Genomic DNA, 16,637 nt, shown 5'->3' with positions numbered 1-16,637 from the left:
CCAGCTGTACTTTGTCACAGCTGCTACCTGTTCTATCTTTATTCATCAAAAGGATGAAGAACAACTTTTCTACACCTATCTTCTTTTATTATTATTATTATTATTCTGAATTTGATAAACTTAAGAAAACGTGGAAGCATCGCATCAACGGCTCCTAAACTGATCCTACAGATACAGATAACTTATTCTATATATTAAGGGAATGTTTGATTTAGGAGAATAGGAGTGAGGAATGGAAATAGGAATCATTGATTATCATTGTTAATGTTTGGATTATAGGAATAGGAATACAAATAAGGAAATGAATCCTTGAAATTAGATAATAACTCATTCCCATGTACCTCCCCTTCAATGAGCTATTACCATATTTTCATCAATCAAAATATTTTCTTATTCCAAAAATACCCTTGACCTAAAACTAAAATTTTCTCCCTTAATATCAAATATCAAAATATATTTATTTATTTTTTCTTTCATATCACTTCTCTTTCCTTGTTCTCTCTCATCATTTTATCACACACTTTCTTTCTCCTTAATCTCTCCTATCACACTCTCTTTCCTCTTTTTTTTCTTATTACACTTTCTCTCTCATCATACTTTCTCTCTCCTTAATCTCTTACATCGCACTCTTTTCTTTTTTCTCATCATACTTTCTCTCTCCTCAATCTCTCCCATCACACTCTCTCTTCTCTTTTTTTTTCATCACACTTTCGCTCTCATCACACTTTCTCTCTCCTCAATCTCTCTTGTCACACTCCTTTTTTTTCCTTAACACACTTTCTCTCTCCTCAATCTCTCTCATCACACTCACTGTTCTCTTTTTTTCTCATCACACTTTCTCTCTCACCATACTTTCTCTCTCCTCAATCTCTCTCATCACACACACTCTCCTCATTTTTTCTCATTATATTTTCTCTCTCTTCATCCTCTCCCATCATATTTTCTCTCTCATCTTCTCTCTCCTATCACATTCTCTTTTTTCATTTTCTCTCATCACACTTTCTCTCTTCATTCTTTCTCATCACACTTTCTCTCTCATCACACTTTCTCTCTCATCATATTTTCTCTCTCATCATTCTCTTTCATCATATTTTTCTCTCACATTCATCTTTCTCTCACATCTAATTTTTTCTCTTATTTTCCTTTAAGGGTAAAAAAGGAAATTTTGATTTATTTCGATAAAAAAATATGCAACTAACCAAACATTGCTTTTAAGAGTGATATCCATGCTCATACCCATTCTCATTCCACAATACAATGATTCTCATTCCGATTCTTATGTTGGTGCGGGAAGCATCTGACGATCGAACCCAAGTTTTGATAATGGCAAAGGGTTCAAAGTTAAGTCTTGTTGTTATCTAACATGTTGAATGAGTGTTTCAGGAAAGTCCTAACTGCGATTAGGCAGGTGAAAACCCTAGGGGGTGGTAACCCTAGGTCCTAGGGGCGCGGTAACCCTAGGTGGAGAAAAGTCCTAGTTGCGGTTATGCAAAGGGAAAACCCTAGGGGGTGGGAACCCTAGGTCATAGGGGTGGTAACCCTATGCGAAAAGTCTTGGCAGGTCGATGGCTTTAGGCAAAAGTCCTAGGGGGTGGTAACCCTAGGTGGAAAGTCCTGGTGTCGCGAACCAGGTGAAAGACTGGACTAGCCGGGAAGCGGATGTCCAGCAGAAAGTCCGGAAGCGTCGAGTGCTGAGCAAAAGTCTAGTCGATCTGGAGGATCGTACTAGCAGCAGGTAAATCTCCTGAGTGGAGTAGGTGAGGACGCGTTCCCCGTAGAGGGAACAGTAGGCGTCGGGTCGACCTAGGGTTTTCGGACGGAAATCCCAAGTCAGACCTGGACAGTCCGAAGACTATCATTACTTAGTATCATATTCATACAGTTGTGTTATGCTAACTTTGTGGTGCAGGATATTGTTTGGGACTAACATGTCTTGCAGGTACAAAATAATGAAGTTTTCCCTCAGATGAACAGTGTTCGAGGCGCCTCCATGGAGTTTGGAGGCGCCTTGGGTGCAAAGCTGGAGCTGGCTACGAAGCACCCATGGAGGCGCCTTGAAGGAGGTATAAGGCGCCTTGGAAGGCGCCTTGGATAGGGCATAAGACGCCTTATGCAGATGAACTTCGACCAGTTCAAGCTTGATCCACGCGGAGGACTCGGCAGTATGGAGGCGCCTTGAACAGCCTTCAAGGCGCCTTGAACAGCCTTTATATGGGGGTTTCGAGCAGCACCTTAATCAATCAACTTCCAGGTGATTTCTTTGCATCTAGCTGCTAACGACACGATCTAGAAGTGCTGCAACAACCTCCCGACGACCCGGAGCTCTGTTTTCTTCGGAAAACGATCAAGGATCGCGGGCCTTCGAGTAAGAGTCGCCTTAAGCTCCGAACGAAGTAATTCCTTGTGTCTCTGTGTTTCTTTATTTTATTTCCGCTTATTCCGCTGCACGTTTTAAACTCCGATAGTTTTCCGATAATCGAAAAACGAAATAGCCGCGAGCACTATTCACCCCCCCCTCTAGCGCGTCTCGATCCAACATCTTATTTCTAGAAAAGGACCACACACCCCCTAAATATATGTCCCTCATAAAATGCCTTGAGTCAATTGTCTAAGCAGGCCACGGATTAAACGATTATCATTTTAATATTTATTTATCATAATAATTTAAATATAAAAAATTATTTGATTTCATGAATAGAACTAAGAATTATTGTCTATAAGCAAATAGGTTTTTACAGGCACCGAAAAATGAGACAAATGGTAAGCAATCTGGTAACAGTACAGCAAACAAGTAGTTTGAAGAAAGCAAAACTACATGTTAAAAGTGACCATGACAGTGCTTTGAACTTGCATCTACTGAGAGTGCTTTGATGAAACTGGCACTGATGTTTCATCTCTGATTCTCTCATTACCATTTTCGAGTCCTTGGAAACTCACTTTGGAGGATCGATATTTACAACCAAATGCAGTGCCGAAGCCCCAACCAAGACCAAATCCAACTCCACAGCCTCCCCCTTCACATTCAAACTTCTGGATTAGCTCGAAGCATTGCAAAAGTAAATGAAATACCAAGTGAGTGACACTAACCGATTCCCATTCCAAAGGTAGTCAGAGGCATACCTGAAGATGATTCAAAATAAGAAAAAAGTCGGCAATATATGAACCATAGGTTAAAAATTGTATAAAACTACATGAAAAATTATGATTAGATAAAAGGATACTTGTAAACTTCAACGGACATGGAACGTAATTTATCGTAATAATTAAGCAACAATTTCACAAGTGGGAGTGTTTGATGAAGAAACTTTTGAAGAGATTTCTCTTAAGATGCTTATGAAACCCATCGGACTATATATAGCCATACAGAATACTTTTGTCCCAACTGCTAATGAACTATCCAAGTGCAAACTTTGAAATGTATGATCAGGAGATCCAGAAACTAATGAACCTTTTTTATTTTTAATGACCATAGTTCATCAAATACCAGACGACAATAAATAATCAACAGAAACCTTAAAGTCTAGTCTTCATCTTATTTGGTGCAGCTGTTAAACAGAAAGTTCTAACTTCAGTAATCATTACCTTCAATATTTTTAGTCTCCATCATCAACCTTTGCTGCACTAGTTTCTTAGAAGTATGGACCATGTTTTCTTTTACCATTTGCTTTCATTAAAAATGGCTAGATTTTTCTAGCAAAAAAATGCTCAAGATGTCATTCATAATATGTATGATCCATGTACGCATATAAATGCAAACCAGAGAAATGATGAGTTTATCATACAAGTTATGCCTTCCAATTGACAGTTATGTGATGTGAGAGAGGCAAAAATATAGGTGTTACAAGCACAGGATGATTAGCCACAAGCATTTGGATAGTTGTGAGTTCATGAGATTAAGAATTTTCTACGTAACAAGTGTTCACTAGGAGAACACCAATCTTATAAGGAAAGGCAACCAAACTTGTTGTGACTATTTATTTCTTCTTGTATGCTCGTGCACATGTAAGTAATGTATCAATGAGAATGGATAAGTTTCTCAATGCTCACCAACTCCATATGAACCCTCACTACTCCACCAATAATTTCCACTAATAACTCCTTAAACGTAGTAATATAACAATAAACTCCTGTCCTAATAACCTAATACATAAAACCATAATATAATAAAACCCTTGGAAAATAATATGCTTTGGGATCTTATGCATAATAAAAGTTCCTACTAAAGCACTGTTGCTACCCGTTTTTTCTCTTCCTTAGTTCTAATGCATCCATTTATTTTCTTAGACTTCAACTAGAGCAAGTGGGTAACACGAACTCCCTAATTTGTTGGAAATTTAGGGTCACATTCCTCAGTACAACCTCTATATCTATATTACTTTGCACATCAATTAAGAATCTCTATAGTAGTAATGTTAGGAAAGGAAAAGATCCTTGTTGCCTTTATCCACTGAACAATTACTCTATAGCTGCACATCAAAGCGAAATCAGCAAAGGAACCTCCTTTGCCACCCTTACCTTATTACATATCTCATTTCACGAAAAAAAATTAAAAAAACCATGCAATCTTCAATTATCTCTTTTTTTGTTGCTGATACAGCAAACACATTAACAAGAAAGGATCACAGGCTAATATACATCTCAAACTAGATCTATCAGAACAAAATATAGAAAAAAAAAAAGAAGGTATTTTTACCTCCAAAACCCCATCCAACTCCAAAACCGCATCCAATCCCGAACCCTTGGGAGGGAAAATATGAAAAGGAATCAGATTTGGAGGGAACAGCCACAGAGCTAAACGATGGCCGAGACTACATACCAAGGCCGATGCCGACGCCGTCGAAGCTTGTGAGAACCATAGCGCCTCGAAGGGAAATCGACCTCGCCCGCTCCCAGGAGTGTTGCGACCGTAACGCGCAGCGATTTCGCCCTGGCGTAGAGCTTAGGCGTGAGATGGGGAGGTCTGGTCGGTGGTGATCATTTTCCTTACGATTCGTGCGGGTATTTGGACGGCCATGATGACTGCAGCTTCGGCTTTGGCAGTGGGTCCAGCTTCAAACGGATCGGTCCAAATGAAGTGGATCGTGCTCGGGTTCTCTCGCTTATCTTTCTCTCACCGCCTCCGTCCAATTTCGAATCCTCTTGCACGAACCAAACGGAGCTCCGACCATGGCGGCGGCCACAGGTTTTCTCACGGCATTTTCCGTCGGCGATCTAGCGTCCCCTATCACGCTTCCACGCCGTGCCGCGCTCATCCCGGGAAGGTGGGCTGCCGCGGGGGCTCTCCGCGTGGCAGCGGAGGCGGGGACGGATGAGGCAGAGAAGAAGAAGAAGAAGCAGTGGGGCATCACCAAGCCCAGGCCAGTGTCGCCCCAACTCCAGGCGGTGGTTGGCGAGGTGGAGATCCCCCGGACCCAAGCGCTCAAGAAGATTTGGGCTTATATCAAGGAGAACAATCTTCAGGTCCCTCTTTTTTTCTCCTCTTTCTCAGATGCTCTTGATGATTTTTAGAAGGATGATGGATTTTCTATAGAAAATTGTAGAGTTTGATTTTGATTTTTGTGTGAACTCAGTGCTTAGGGATTTTGAAATCTAGATTTTGCTTGGAACGAATAATGAGCACCGTCATCCAAGCATTATCAACAAAAATGCTGAGCTGATAAGGAGAGATCTTTTTTTTTTCTTCACCTTTATCATATGAAACTTTATAAATCAGTTAGGCCCCTAGAGTTCAGCTGATGGAAATGATTTTACCCATAATCCTATGATCTATAACGGGATCAGAAGTTCAATATGAAATCTTTTAGAAAGATTGAAAATGATTAACGGATAACAAAATGCTTTCCTTTGACGTTCCAATTATTGCTTTTCCATTCAATTAGGCCATGTCGCAGGAAAGATCAAGACATTCTTTTGCCTGGTTGAGGAGAATTCCATCAAAAGGCTCACCATTCACCTCACTGTGGTGTTTCTCATCATGTGTCAGTAGGTGAAGACCCTTGAATTTAACTTGTTCTTGCTGTTTTTGTTGTATAGATATAGACATCGGAGAATAACCTTGGATCTGATGCTGGAAAAAGATGACATGTTTCTTTTTCCTACATATCATTTAAAATCCTTGTCTTTCCGATCTATTCCTTCATTTCCATTGTACATGATTGTCTTGCATCTAACTTAATAGTTTTTGTTTCATTTCTGTGCAAATGTTGCGTCTCATCTAACTGAAGGTTCCCACTCATATTATCTAAATTGTTTAAATTGCACAATTCAATCATAGGTTATTGAGAGATTATTATATGGTCTCATACGTATGCAAATAGCTTGATACTATATGTGTTTATATGGAAAATTTAGGTATTTTCATAGAACATTGTTGCATCAATTACCATAACCAAATTCATTGTTGTATGTTTATATACCAATCTTAAAGAAATGGCGCACATCTTATGGAACAAGTGGCTGTAATTCTTCGATAATAGAGAGATATCTCAAAGAGGAATGTGGATTAATCTTTTTTGTTCTGTTATCCTCATGCCATTTGTTTCTTCCCTTATATACTAGGAAAATGATTTGCTTTCATATCTCTTTTGGCTCCTCAATGGTCATGTAAGAACAAATAATCCCTTCTTTCACGACAAAATTTGGACTAGACAAATATTTCTTGGTATCTCTTACTTTGAACATATTACTCTATCGTTTTAACACGTTATACAAAAGATCATCGGATATTAGAGAGACATTCTGAGAACCAATTTCCCCCCTTTGTCATTCTGAGAACCAGTGTTTTGTAGAGATCTTGCACTGGATTTTCACTTTCCAGACCATGTGCTCATTTGATTTTCACTCAGGTAAAATTTCCAAATTTCTAATTCAATTCTTGAGCCATAGTCTGTTCGAATAACCATTGGTGTTCCTGTTTTAGTATCTATAAATGTCACAACACCAACAGGAGGTTTGATGACCTGAAAAATGTTTAGTGAAAGTTAGGAAAATAAAAAAGACAATGGCTGTGAGATTTTCACTTCAGCCTTTTTATCTCATGAACCATCAGTCTACTGTGCGTGTCCATCTTCGATATCAAGTGTTGAACAATCACTATAAATTTTGTTTTGCAGGATCCGGATGACAAGAGGATAATACTATGCGATGAGAAACTACAGAATATTTTCGGTAAAGATCGTGTTGGATTCTTGGAGATTTCAGGACTTCTTAATCCTCATTTTACAAAGTGATATGTCTCCAGTCCGCTGTCGTGCACATATACTTCAACTTTGTCACGTATTTACAAGCATCAACGATTTTACTTGCTCAAAAATACAATTCAATTAAAACAGAAAAATGAATATTCAGTTGCTGAGCAATTTGTTTATCGTTCCTGTCATAAATGGATAGTAGTGGACAGCCACAATCGTTCTCAAATTTTGTAAATCATACATCTTTTGATAATTTCAATATTATTTCGATGTGAAGCTATTTGTTCATAATCTCATCACTATTTAATTATACATCAACATCATTTGCCTTCAGTGTTTGCCAAAGACCAATTACATGCCCTCGCAATCATCGAAATAGATTAGCTAAGAATTCGAGTCCGCAATGCATTACACTCAAACGAGAAAAAAATAGGTATCGATTTAAGTTGTTCAATGTTAATAGGTAATCATCAGTTACATATCCTCAGTGTATTCGTCAAGTACAGTGCCATTTGCTTCGATCCTATCTGCGTTTTTGTTTCTGAATTTTGATGACTTACCTGACGACAACTTTCCCTTCTTTGTGGAAGGCTTCCGACCCTTCTCAGCCTGCAACTCCATCCCTTTCGCCGATGGCTTTCGTTTCCTTTTCGATCCCCCTTTGCCAGCTGCATCTTCTGGAGTTGAATTGCCTATCACTGCATAAGAGCAAAACCTGTTATATCTAAACAACAGTAGAGGCGTAGGTTTCATGAGTAAATTGTTGATTCAGCAAGCAAAGAAACATGAATCTTTAATCGTAACTTCGAGAGGGCTCCAAGCAGGAAGAATAGTCTGACCATTTTGTGCATCTTCCACTGAAAATGGCGAGCTAGTGTGGTTGCTGTCCTCCAACTTCAATGAACTTCCTAGACACTTGTCTAGTTGTTCAGGAACATCGGGCAAAGGGGTTACTGGCAAGAAGACGACTAGTTCATCCTCGGAAGCATCTGAATCACTGAAAGATGAATCTTTCTCCGCCGTTAAAATGTCAACCTCCTCGTCTTGATTGATATCCAACTCCTTCACCTGCCAGTGCGTATTTCAGACAACCATAGTAGAAAGCCAACAACAGAATAAATATGGGGAGTAGTTGATACTTTCTCTGATTCAGGCATGAGATCAAACTCATCCTCTCTCTCAATGTATTCTTCATTCTCCTCGAGTTCTTTGAAATCAGGTGCAAATGCACTCCAGTTCTCCATGTAGTCTTTGGCCCAGATATCTACCAAACCAGCAACCGAAACAGAGACCACCAATGGGCGAAGAGGGTGCCAGGCAAGAACAATTAGGGCTTCTTTAGGACCTTCTAGGATTTTTACGAGATGTCCAGCTCTGTCCCAAATGTACAACTTGTGCTCTCCTTTCCTAGCTGAAGCACCAATGACCCATTCACCGTCACCACTAAAACACGGTGCTTTCCACTGTATCCTTGTCACAGCATCCTGAAACTCTCGTGATAAACACAAGCACTTGGTGCCAGCTTCTTTTAGCTTGTCTATCCTAGAAAAATCAGCATTGTCAGCATCAGTCATAGTCTCAAGGTCCTTCGCAGCACCTTTCTTTGGAAGAAGGTTCTCGTAAACTCTAATGACTCGATCATTCGAATTTGTAAGAAGATACTGTCCGTTTCTACTGAAAACAATATCCTTGACAACAGAATTCCCTGGAATAGGAATTACTGCATTTACCTTGATGCTTTTAGAATCAACGATGAATATCTCCCCTTTGGAGTTCCCTAGGTATATCAAATCTCCATACTTGTTAAAAGTTGCAGTGCCCCCAGGGCGTAGCACAGACGGTGGGCGCATGGTATCTCTGGCGTAATGACCAAGGGTCGATTCTCAGGAACTGACGATCTGGAGTTTACCCCGCCATGCGCCTATGGCCTGTGTACCTGCATGAACCTCCCTCCATATCCGTGGAGCCAGCACTAGGGGGGCCGCTAAGGTAGCGGATCTACTTTTTTTGTTAAAAGTTGCAGCAGTTGGCGTGAAAGGTGGGGAACCATCGAAAATTTATTTCGAGGGTGAGGAATAGCACTTCCATTCCCCGTGTCTGATACAGAAACTGGCAGAACATTGGAGCTTCCATTATTCAAATCAACAAGAATTGGTGCAGAAGAAAGAGGACAAGCTAAGCAAAGCGATGGAGTGCAAGAGCCTGGATGCAGACAAGCATGTAGAGTAGTCTGCTGCAAGGTTACTCTGGTGATCTTCTCACCAGTCAAGATGTTCCAAAGTGTCAATGATTTATCAGTAGCAGAAGCAAGTACGTAATGACCTAACTTTGACCAGTAAACACTTGTAATTGGTGCTATACAAGCTTTATTACGAAGTTCCTTCGCAACCCCCCTAGTTTCAAAATCCCATATGACACAGCTCCCATCTGCACAGCCAGCTGAACAAGGAAAAAGAATTGAAATCTTAGATAGTCAACTATGTTATACTATAATATGAAGATGTTAACATGAAATCCAATAAGCACAGTCATGTTTGATATCAGAAATATGATCCAATTGCAATAACCAATAGGGCAAACTTGTCAAACATTGAGCATTATTAGAATTAATTGTCTACATTCATTACTTCATTAAGAAAAATAAACATTATCACAAAAATATTTGCACCCTAACACATCCTCTGTAGCAATAGAAAAGAATTGACTTCCTACAAAAATCTAGTAAAATGTGTTGGTTTTAGGCTTAAGACCCAAATTATGTTAAAAGTGTCTCGCTGAATAAAGAAGGGAACCAGAAAAAGGCTTTTGTATTTGAGTATAGCTATTGTGCCCAGCATATGTATTGCCTTGCAAAGTGTGAGCCACAAGACTTGGAGCACCAAGCTCTCTCTGTGTGCTAAGTTGGATACTACCAGTGCTAAATATCTCTGATTTTGTGGGAAATTCTACTCTTAAATCTTATAAAATGTTTCCAAGCGAACAATACATCAGGCAAGTTGAACTAGTAAATCTACAACTTTATTGACAGAAAAATAACTGGCAACTTAAAACCAATTTAAAGAAATCATCAAAAGTATGATCTTTTGGAAGATATAGAGAACATATTGAGAGAAGCCTAATAACAGTAAATTTTGAAATGGATCCAAGCCACTATACAACAGATGTGATCTCAAGCAAGTTGCCAATATGTTATAACAGAAGGATTGACTTTATTAGTTAAATGGAACTAAAGTTGTTATGAATTGCAAAGGAAACCATTAAAGTGATGCTAAAGGAACTACATGTAACAAAACTCAACCATACACCATTTCCAGCATCTGAATAGCTGAGATTAGAACAAACATTACTCTACAACTAACAAAAAAAAAGAAACTAAATGATGGAAGCCAATCACATTGAATGAAATGCTAGAATTTTGTAGATGGTCTGCAGAAGTGGATGCACAATACAATCAGTAAGATATTAAATGCCCGAAGACAATTTGCTCAAACATTCTTGAGAAACTGCAGTCTATGTGCATGATTTACTACAATGATCATTCCTTATTCCTGAAGCAACATATTCATGTTGTTCTAGAGTAATAAACAAACTTTAAAACAACCAATCTGCCAAGGTTCAATTTCTGAGTTCCATTTCAAGGACAGAAATTATTACACAAAAGTTTCTAATTACAGGTTAGGTCATTTTAGTTCATAGTGCAACTCAACTATGGAAAAAGGATGCTAAAGAGAGCTTATATACACTTGAAAAGTGAGCAGAAGAGAACAAAGTTGTATCCAGTAATACTAAAGTGAGCTGTAAAGGAAAAGTTTTTTAAACAGGTATGAAGACAACAATGAATTAAATGATCTGAGTATGATCAAGAGCAAGACAAGAAGTGCAATCTAAATTTGCATGGTCATCTTCTAGCATTTGAATCCATCAGACTTGAGTTTTGACAGAAGGTAACAGAACAGTTGATTGTTAAGGATTTCAATAGGAAGATTCAAACAAGAGTTGGTTGACAAAAAATAAATAGAAGAACCTTCTTAATGCTCTCATGCAAAGGAGAGGCAACCTATAGAAGAACCTATTTAGTCATAATGAATTGATAGTTAAAATATTATTAAGTACCATGTAGAATAATAACGATCCAATGTCTAAAGAATATTAAATATTTTCTCAGATAAACAAACATGAAGGATAGAAAATATAGCTTAGGGAACTAGATTTAAAGAAAAAAAAGATACAAGGGCAATAAGTACTAGGAAATTGATCACTAGTCGCCAGTTCTCAATCCATTGGTGTGACAGAAAGACTAAAAATTTCATTAAGAAACAATTTTTTAAGTGTAAAACATCCATAGAATTTTCATGAGAAGCATGAAAGAAGGGAGATCTAAAGTTCTAATCATTTGCATCCTTCTATGCTATACCATTGCCAAATCAAAAAAGGGCTGATCATACAAAAAGATTGTTCTTACTTTTCATTGGATTTTTATCTAACATTAGAGGCACCAACTTAGTCTGTTGACCAACAGCAGGAAACAAGACACCTATTTGAGTATAATTTTTCGCTCGTTCCCCTATAATCAATTTAAATGGAAACAAATTTAAACATTGTTTCCTAGCTGGTACACTTAATTCTAAAATCTATGAAGACAAAGCTTTACACATTCAAGCCAAGTAGAGAGCTCAAAGATTGTGTATTGGATCTGTATGGCTCTTTTAGCATTTACATACAAAATTACATGTCCAAAAGAGAAATAACAAAGCAATGAGTGCACCTGCAAGAAGAGTTCCTCGGCGATTGAAGGAGATACATTTCATGTTCCCATGCTGCAAATACTCCTCGATCACTTCCGGGAAATCCCCCTGCAACAGATCTTCACCCGACCAAAACACACACGAGAACAAACAACAAAAAAATCAGTTCTTTCCGCTTAAAAGCACAACCTAGAAAAAAGGGCAGGAACAAAGAACAAAGAACAAAAAAGAAACTTTTATCCCCAAAGAAAACCCAAATGAGGAAAACGAACAGAGACCCACCGATTATTGGGGCATTCATCGTGTTTGGCTTCCTCGGCGAGCAGAGAAACAAAATCGCTGCAGGTAGCAACGTAGGGCTGAAGGCAGAGATCCAGAAACTCCACCAAGAGTAAGCCCTTCCAGGGAGCGATGACCTCGCCGACAAACCCTAAGGCTCCGTTCGCCGGAGTCATGCAACAAACCCTACCTAGCTCCGCTGGCCTTCGGCTACTTGGGGCGATTATTTACCAAATTCCACAAAAATTTAATCACAAATGTAACTCCGACTTTGTTCCTTCGCCGCGATCGGTAGATAAATTCGCGGATAGTTGCAGCAAATCCACTCATCCTAGCGGTCCACGTGGACATACGAGGTCAGGCATATAGATCTCTTTTGGCATCGCTAGGTAGATTTTATGGCAATTTAACCTAAAAACGGCCTTAATTTTTATGTTTCACTAAAACACCCTCTCTGAATATATGTTTGTCCCATTATTTGTTTCATTTAACTCTTTGAAAACTTATCTGTCTTTATTTTTTAATACTGGCCAATTTTCATTTGTGTAAAAATTTTAAGAAAAATAATATGCACATGGAAAAAAAATTCAGGAATAGACATATAAAATAATGAATCTATAAAGAATAAAAATAATAGATCATAAATTTATGTATCTATTCTTAAACTTTTCTCCATATTTATTCCTAGTGCATATCATCCAAACTAATTTATAAATAAATTTCTTGGGCTGTAAAATACCGGAAAAATAGGCGAATATTAATAAGGGAATTTTCCGGAATTTTTGGAAATTTTTCGGGAATTTTTCGGAGCTCGTATGGACGAGTTGACGGGGATAAAAACGGGGTCCGGAAAAGCCTGTTTAGGCTATCCATTTAAGCGAGGAAATGTTTATAATTACATTTTCTTTTTCTTAATTTCTTTATTTGTTCTTTCTCGCCGAAAAATCCCCGCGCGCCTCTCTTCTCCCTCACTCCCGAACCCGACGCCAAAAGGAGCCCTAACCGCCAGCCACTCGGCGGTTCTCTCCTCTTCTCCTCTCCTCTGCCGCCACCACAGCCGACGCCGAGCATCGGCCACAAGAGCTCCAGCGACTGCCTTTATGCCCTAGCGTCGGCCCGCCGCCGAGCCCTAGCCGTGTCGTCGCCACTCCGACCCAGAACCGTCGGTGTCCGAGCCCTAGCACCGGCCTCTCCCTCTCTTCTTCCTTTCCGAGCCGCACTGGACGGCGCCACCACTTGAGGCCGAAGGGAGCAGCGTCGCCGTGATTTTTCTGCCCTAGCGCCGGCTGCCACCACCCCTGTGCCTGCCGACGCTGCCACTTATTCCCGAGCCACAGACTCCGCGTAGACCGCCGCCTGCTTCGGTCGATCTCCGCCGGAAATCGAGTATCTGAACTCTAGATTGGGTTTCTGTGCACCGTCCGAAGTTTCCCTTCTTGTGTTTTTGCTTGACAGTGCCGAAGACAACACAGAGTTGTGCCCTAGCCGGATCTTGGAGGTAAGTATGGTTGGTATTAGGTTAATAGGGATTTAATTCTATACTGTATTGAATCCCGAATCTGATTGTGATCTTCACTCTTGACCTCACCTTTGATCCGAACAGGGTATAGGAATTCCAGATGAGGATAAGACTTGCTGTGGGGTTTTTCTTGGATCTGGCAGTCACTGCTTCCAGCAAACTCTTTGATTTCCAATAGCAAGAACGACCGTGGAATTTGAGGTAAGGGAAACACATTTCTTTTTGAGGCTGGATTGAAGTTGTGAGTGGATTTCTAGGTTGATTTATGATGTTCTTTGGATCTGGGCTGTGAGGAAGAGTTTCTAGCCAAGCATTGTGCGTTGTGGGGAAAACTTTAGCAAGGAGGTCTCGGCTGAAGAATTTGGAATCTGTTGAGATGAGTTTGGGAAGATGAATTGGATGATTTCGATGGTCTGAGCTATTGATATTACTTCTGTTATGTAAGCATAAGGTTAATTATATTAAATCCTGTGTAGATCTTATATGGTGACTTCCTTTGCAGACCTTGTTGGAGAGAGAGAGCACTAACCGCTGTGATCTTCCTTTTGTTTGATCCAGAGGTAAGGCTTAATGAATACAATCAAATATGTTGGTTGACTTTGATTGATGGTGTAATTAGGGTTAATGAAACTAACCCTAGATGGTTGATGGATTAGGAATTTATTTAGCTATTTGTTTATACTTAGCTAAATTGTAGGATTTATCACAGGACCTTGACGCGAGACGAGTTTCTCGACGTCCGGATTTGGACTGATTGGATCTTTCTTATTAGAGGCGGGTACTTTTGACTTATTGTCTTTGATATGCTTAGTAATGAAATTAACATTTGCATTAATTGTGTTTTCTTATTTGTTCGGTTAAACACTGCCCAATACATGTTACTTGTTTGATTGTTTGTTTGTTTGCATCTCTTATTGATACATATCTGATTTCACATGCTCATGGGTAGTGATATAACCATGTTTTACCATGTCAAGACCTAGGTTTGATATCTTAATTGATCAGTATACCTTGATATGATTTATTTACTTTGGTGCACATTATCATATGTCCAGAGATTGATTTAGCATATTACCATGCTTAGTAACATGCACCATTCGCATGATTGCATGCTGTGTGAGAGATTGCTCCATTATTGTCGAGCATTTTGCCAGTTTTCATCACTGTTCGGTGCTCCGTTGTGACACTCATGGGTAGCGTGACACAGCGTGGTAGCACGTCAGTTTGACTCTTCCGGTGCTCCGTTGATCCGCTCATGGGTAGTGTGACGTAGCGTGTAGCACGTTAGAGATTCCTCCCCGTCATAGTGTACCGGGAGATGAGAGCATTGCGCTCCCCCATTTATGATTTGGGGTAGGAGTACATGTGTACTCCGACAGCATCCCGTCCACTCGGTCACTCTTCAGGGGTAGTGATGCAGAGTGCACGGTCGTCACAGCCCTACCCACTTGGTCCCACTTTTGTTGTGAGTTGACTGACTGGCGTAAGGGGTGACAATGACATTGGCATCATATGCATGATGCATTTATTGTTTGTGATTGTGTTTGCTGCATTTATATGCTGCATATTGTTTGGATACCTATGTTTGACATGCATACAGGTCTTCTATACCTTTCGGACTGTTTGTCCTTATACCGGTCCTGGTTAGTACAGTATTCTCCTGCCTACTTCGTTTGCATTTATCTTTATTTTATCAGGAGACTGTACGCATGATTAGTGCTAGGTGTTATTTCTTTACTTTGCATATCAATTGTACCTGCTGAGTGTTGGACTCACCCCGCCTCCATTGTTGATATTTTCAGGTTGATGCTGTCAGGAGAGAGTTCCAGTTGCTGGTCCCTGCAGACCTCGAGGATATGATTGGTTTTCTTTTGGTTTCTTTTCTGTTCTAGACTGTTTTGAACTTGTTATGTTTTGGATTATTCTACTTATGGACATTGTATGGATTTTATTATGTCAATGGATTTAGATTTGGATTTATTCTACTACATGCATGCCTAGACGGCAGAAGAGGTGAGTTCATCGGATTTGAGCTTTACGAGTGTAGTGGAGTAGGGTTGATTTCGAGTCAGGGTTTTATCTTTCTGTTTACTTATATAAACTGCGTGGTGATGGTTTATTTTGTTGTTATTATTCCAGCCGCATGTGGCTGAGGTATTTAGTGCTTGTAGAAAAGTTTCAGATTGTCCACAGTACAGGGGAGATGCTGCCGAAATTTTCTCGGACAGGGACTCCTCTGGGGCGTAACATGGGCCCTCTGATCATTTTATAGAATCGTATAGCAATTTTATTGACAGATAATATGAGTGAGAGTCAACCTCTATTTATTCTAATTTTTTTTTTCAAAATTAGAATTGTTTATTGGTGGTATGCAAATCAACTTAACTATACATATTTACACTAGTATAAGCTTTGAGACACTTGATATATAACATTTCAAGCTTTCATGTCTAATAACATTTTTAATCTTAAATGCTAAAAATTAATTTGCGCATCAACATGCCTAAATCATTACTTGGGTGTATCAAAGCATGTCATTTTGGTTAAAAAAAAAAAACGCAAATGTCTACATGGCTACATTTATTTAATTAACAATATTCTTCTTTCTCGTAAATACTTTGACACATGTATTTACTGCAATGCCTTCATCAGAACCATTCCTGGCGGAGACGAAGCAAAAGGATCATGTCAAAACAAATTCCAAGCAGCATGTTTTAACCCAGAATAATAATCAATTGAACTGAGAAAAAAAAAACAAAATGCAGATGGAAAAATCTGACTGTAAAATTCTATCATCTAAAAAAGAGGCTTACCTTGTTTCTTGCTGCGATCATAATATTGTTCATCTTCATGATCAAGAAATATGGAGAATGCAGCTGCTGAAACTATAAAAAATCTAACAAA

General features: G+C 39.3%; 2 protein-coding genes and 1 pseudogene across 3 annotated transcripts; 1 reads left to right on the top strand and 2 right to left on the bottom strand.

The window, feature by feature from the left end:
* Positions 1–2,695: 2,695 nt before the first annotated feature.
* On the bottom strand, positions 2,696–4,978 carry LOC122002158 (protein TRIGALACTOSYLDIACYLGLYCEROL 5, chloroplastic-like). The gene is made up of 4 exons (XM_042557249.1): positions 4,817–4,978; positions 4,694–4,738; positions 3,088–3,120; positions 2,696–3,014 (listed from the first exon to the last, which is right to left on the bottom strand). The coding sequence occupies exons 1-4, from the start codon at positions 4,854–4,856 to the stop codon at positions 2,854–2,856; spliced, it is 279 nt and encodes a 92-aa protein (XP_042413183.1). The 5' UTR covers positions 4,857–4,978; the 3' UTR covers positions 2,696–2,853.
* A 99-nt stretch (positions 4,979–5,077) lies between these two features.
* LOC122002157 (upstream activation factor subunit spp27-like) lies at positions 5,078–7,366 on the top strand. Of its 2 annotated transcripts, XM_042557247.1 has the most exons (3): positions 5,078–5,460; positions 5,880–5,986; positions 7,113–7,366. In XM_042557247.1, the coding sequence occupies exons 1-3, from the start codon at positions 5,167–5,169 to the stop codon at positions 7,132–7,134; spliced, it is 423 nt and encodes a 140-aa protein (XP_042413181.1). In that variant the 5' UTR covers positions 5,078–5,166; the 3' UTR covers positions 7,135–7,366. The 2 variants fall into 2 exon arrangements, with proteins under 2 accessions (XP_042413181.1, XP_042413182.1); XM_042557248.1 differs by lacking the exon at positions 5,880–5,986 and having other exon boundaries at positions 5,082–5,460.
* A 180-nt stretch (positions 7,367–7,546) lies between these two features.
* On the bottom strand, positions 7,547–14,431 carry LOC122002159 (annotated as a pseudogene).
* Positions 14,432–16,637: the final 2,206 nt, after the last annotated feature.

The sequence above is a fragment of the Zingiber officinale genome, chromosome 7A (assembly GCF_018446385.1).
Source record: "Zingiber officinale cultivar Zhangliang chromosome 7A, Zo_v1.1, whole genome shotgun sequence".
Taxonomy (NCBI): Eukaryota; Viridiplantae; Streptophyta; class Magnoliopsida; order Zingiberales; family Zingiberaceae; genus Zingiber; species Zingiber officinale.
This window is presented reverse-complemented; position numbering and strand designations above follow the sequence as displayed.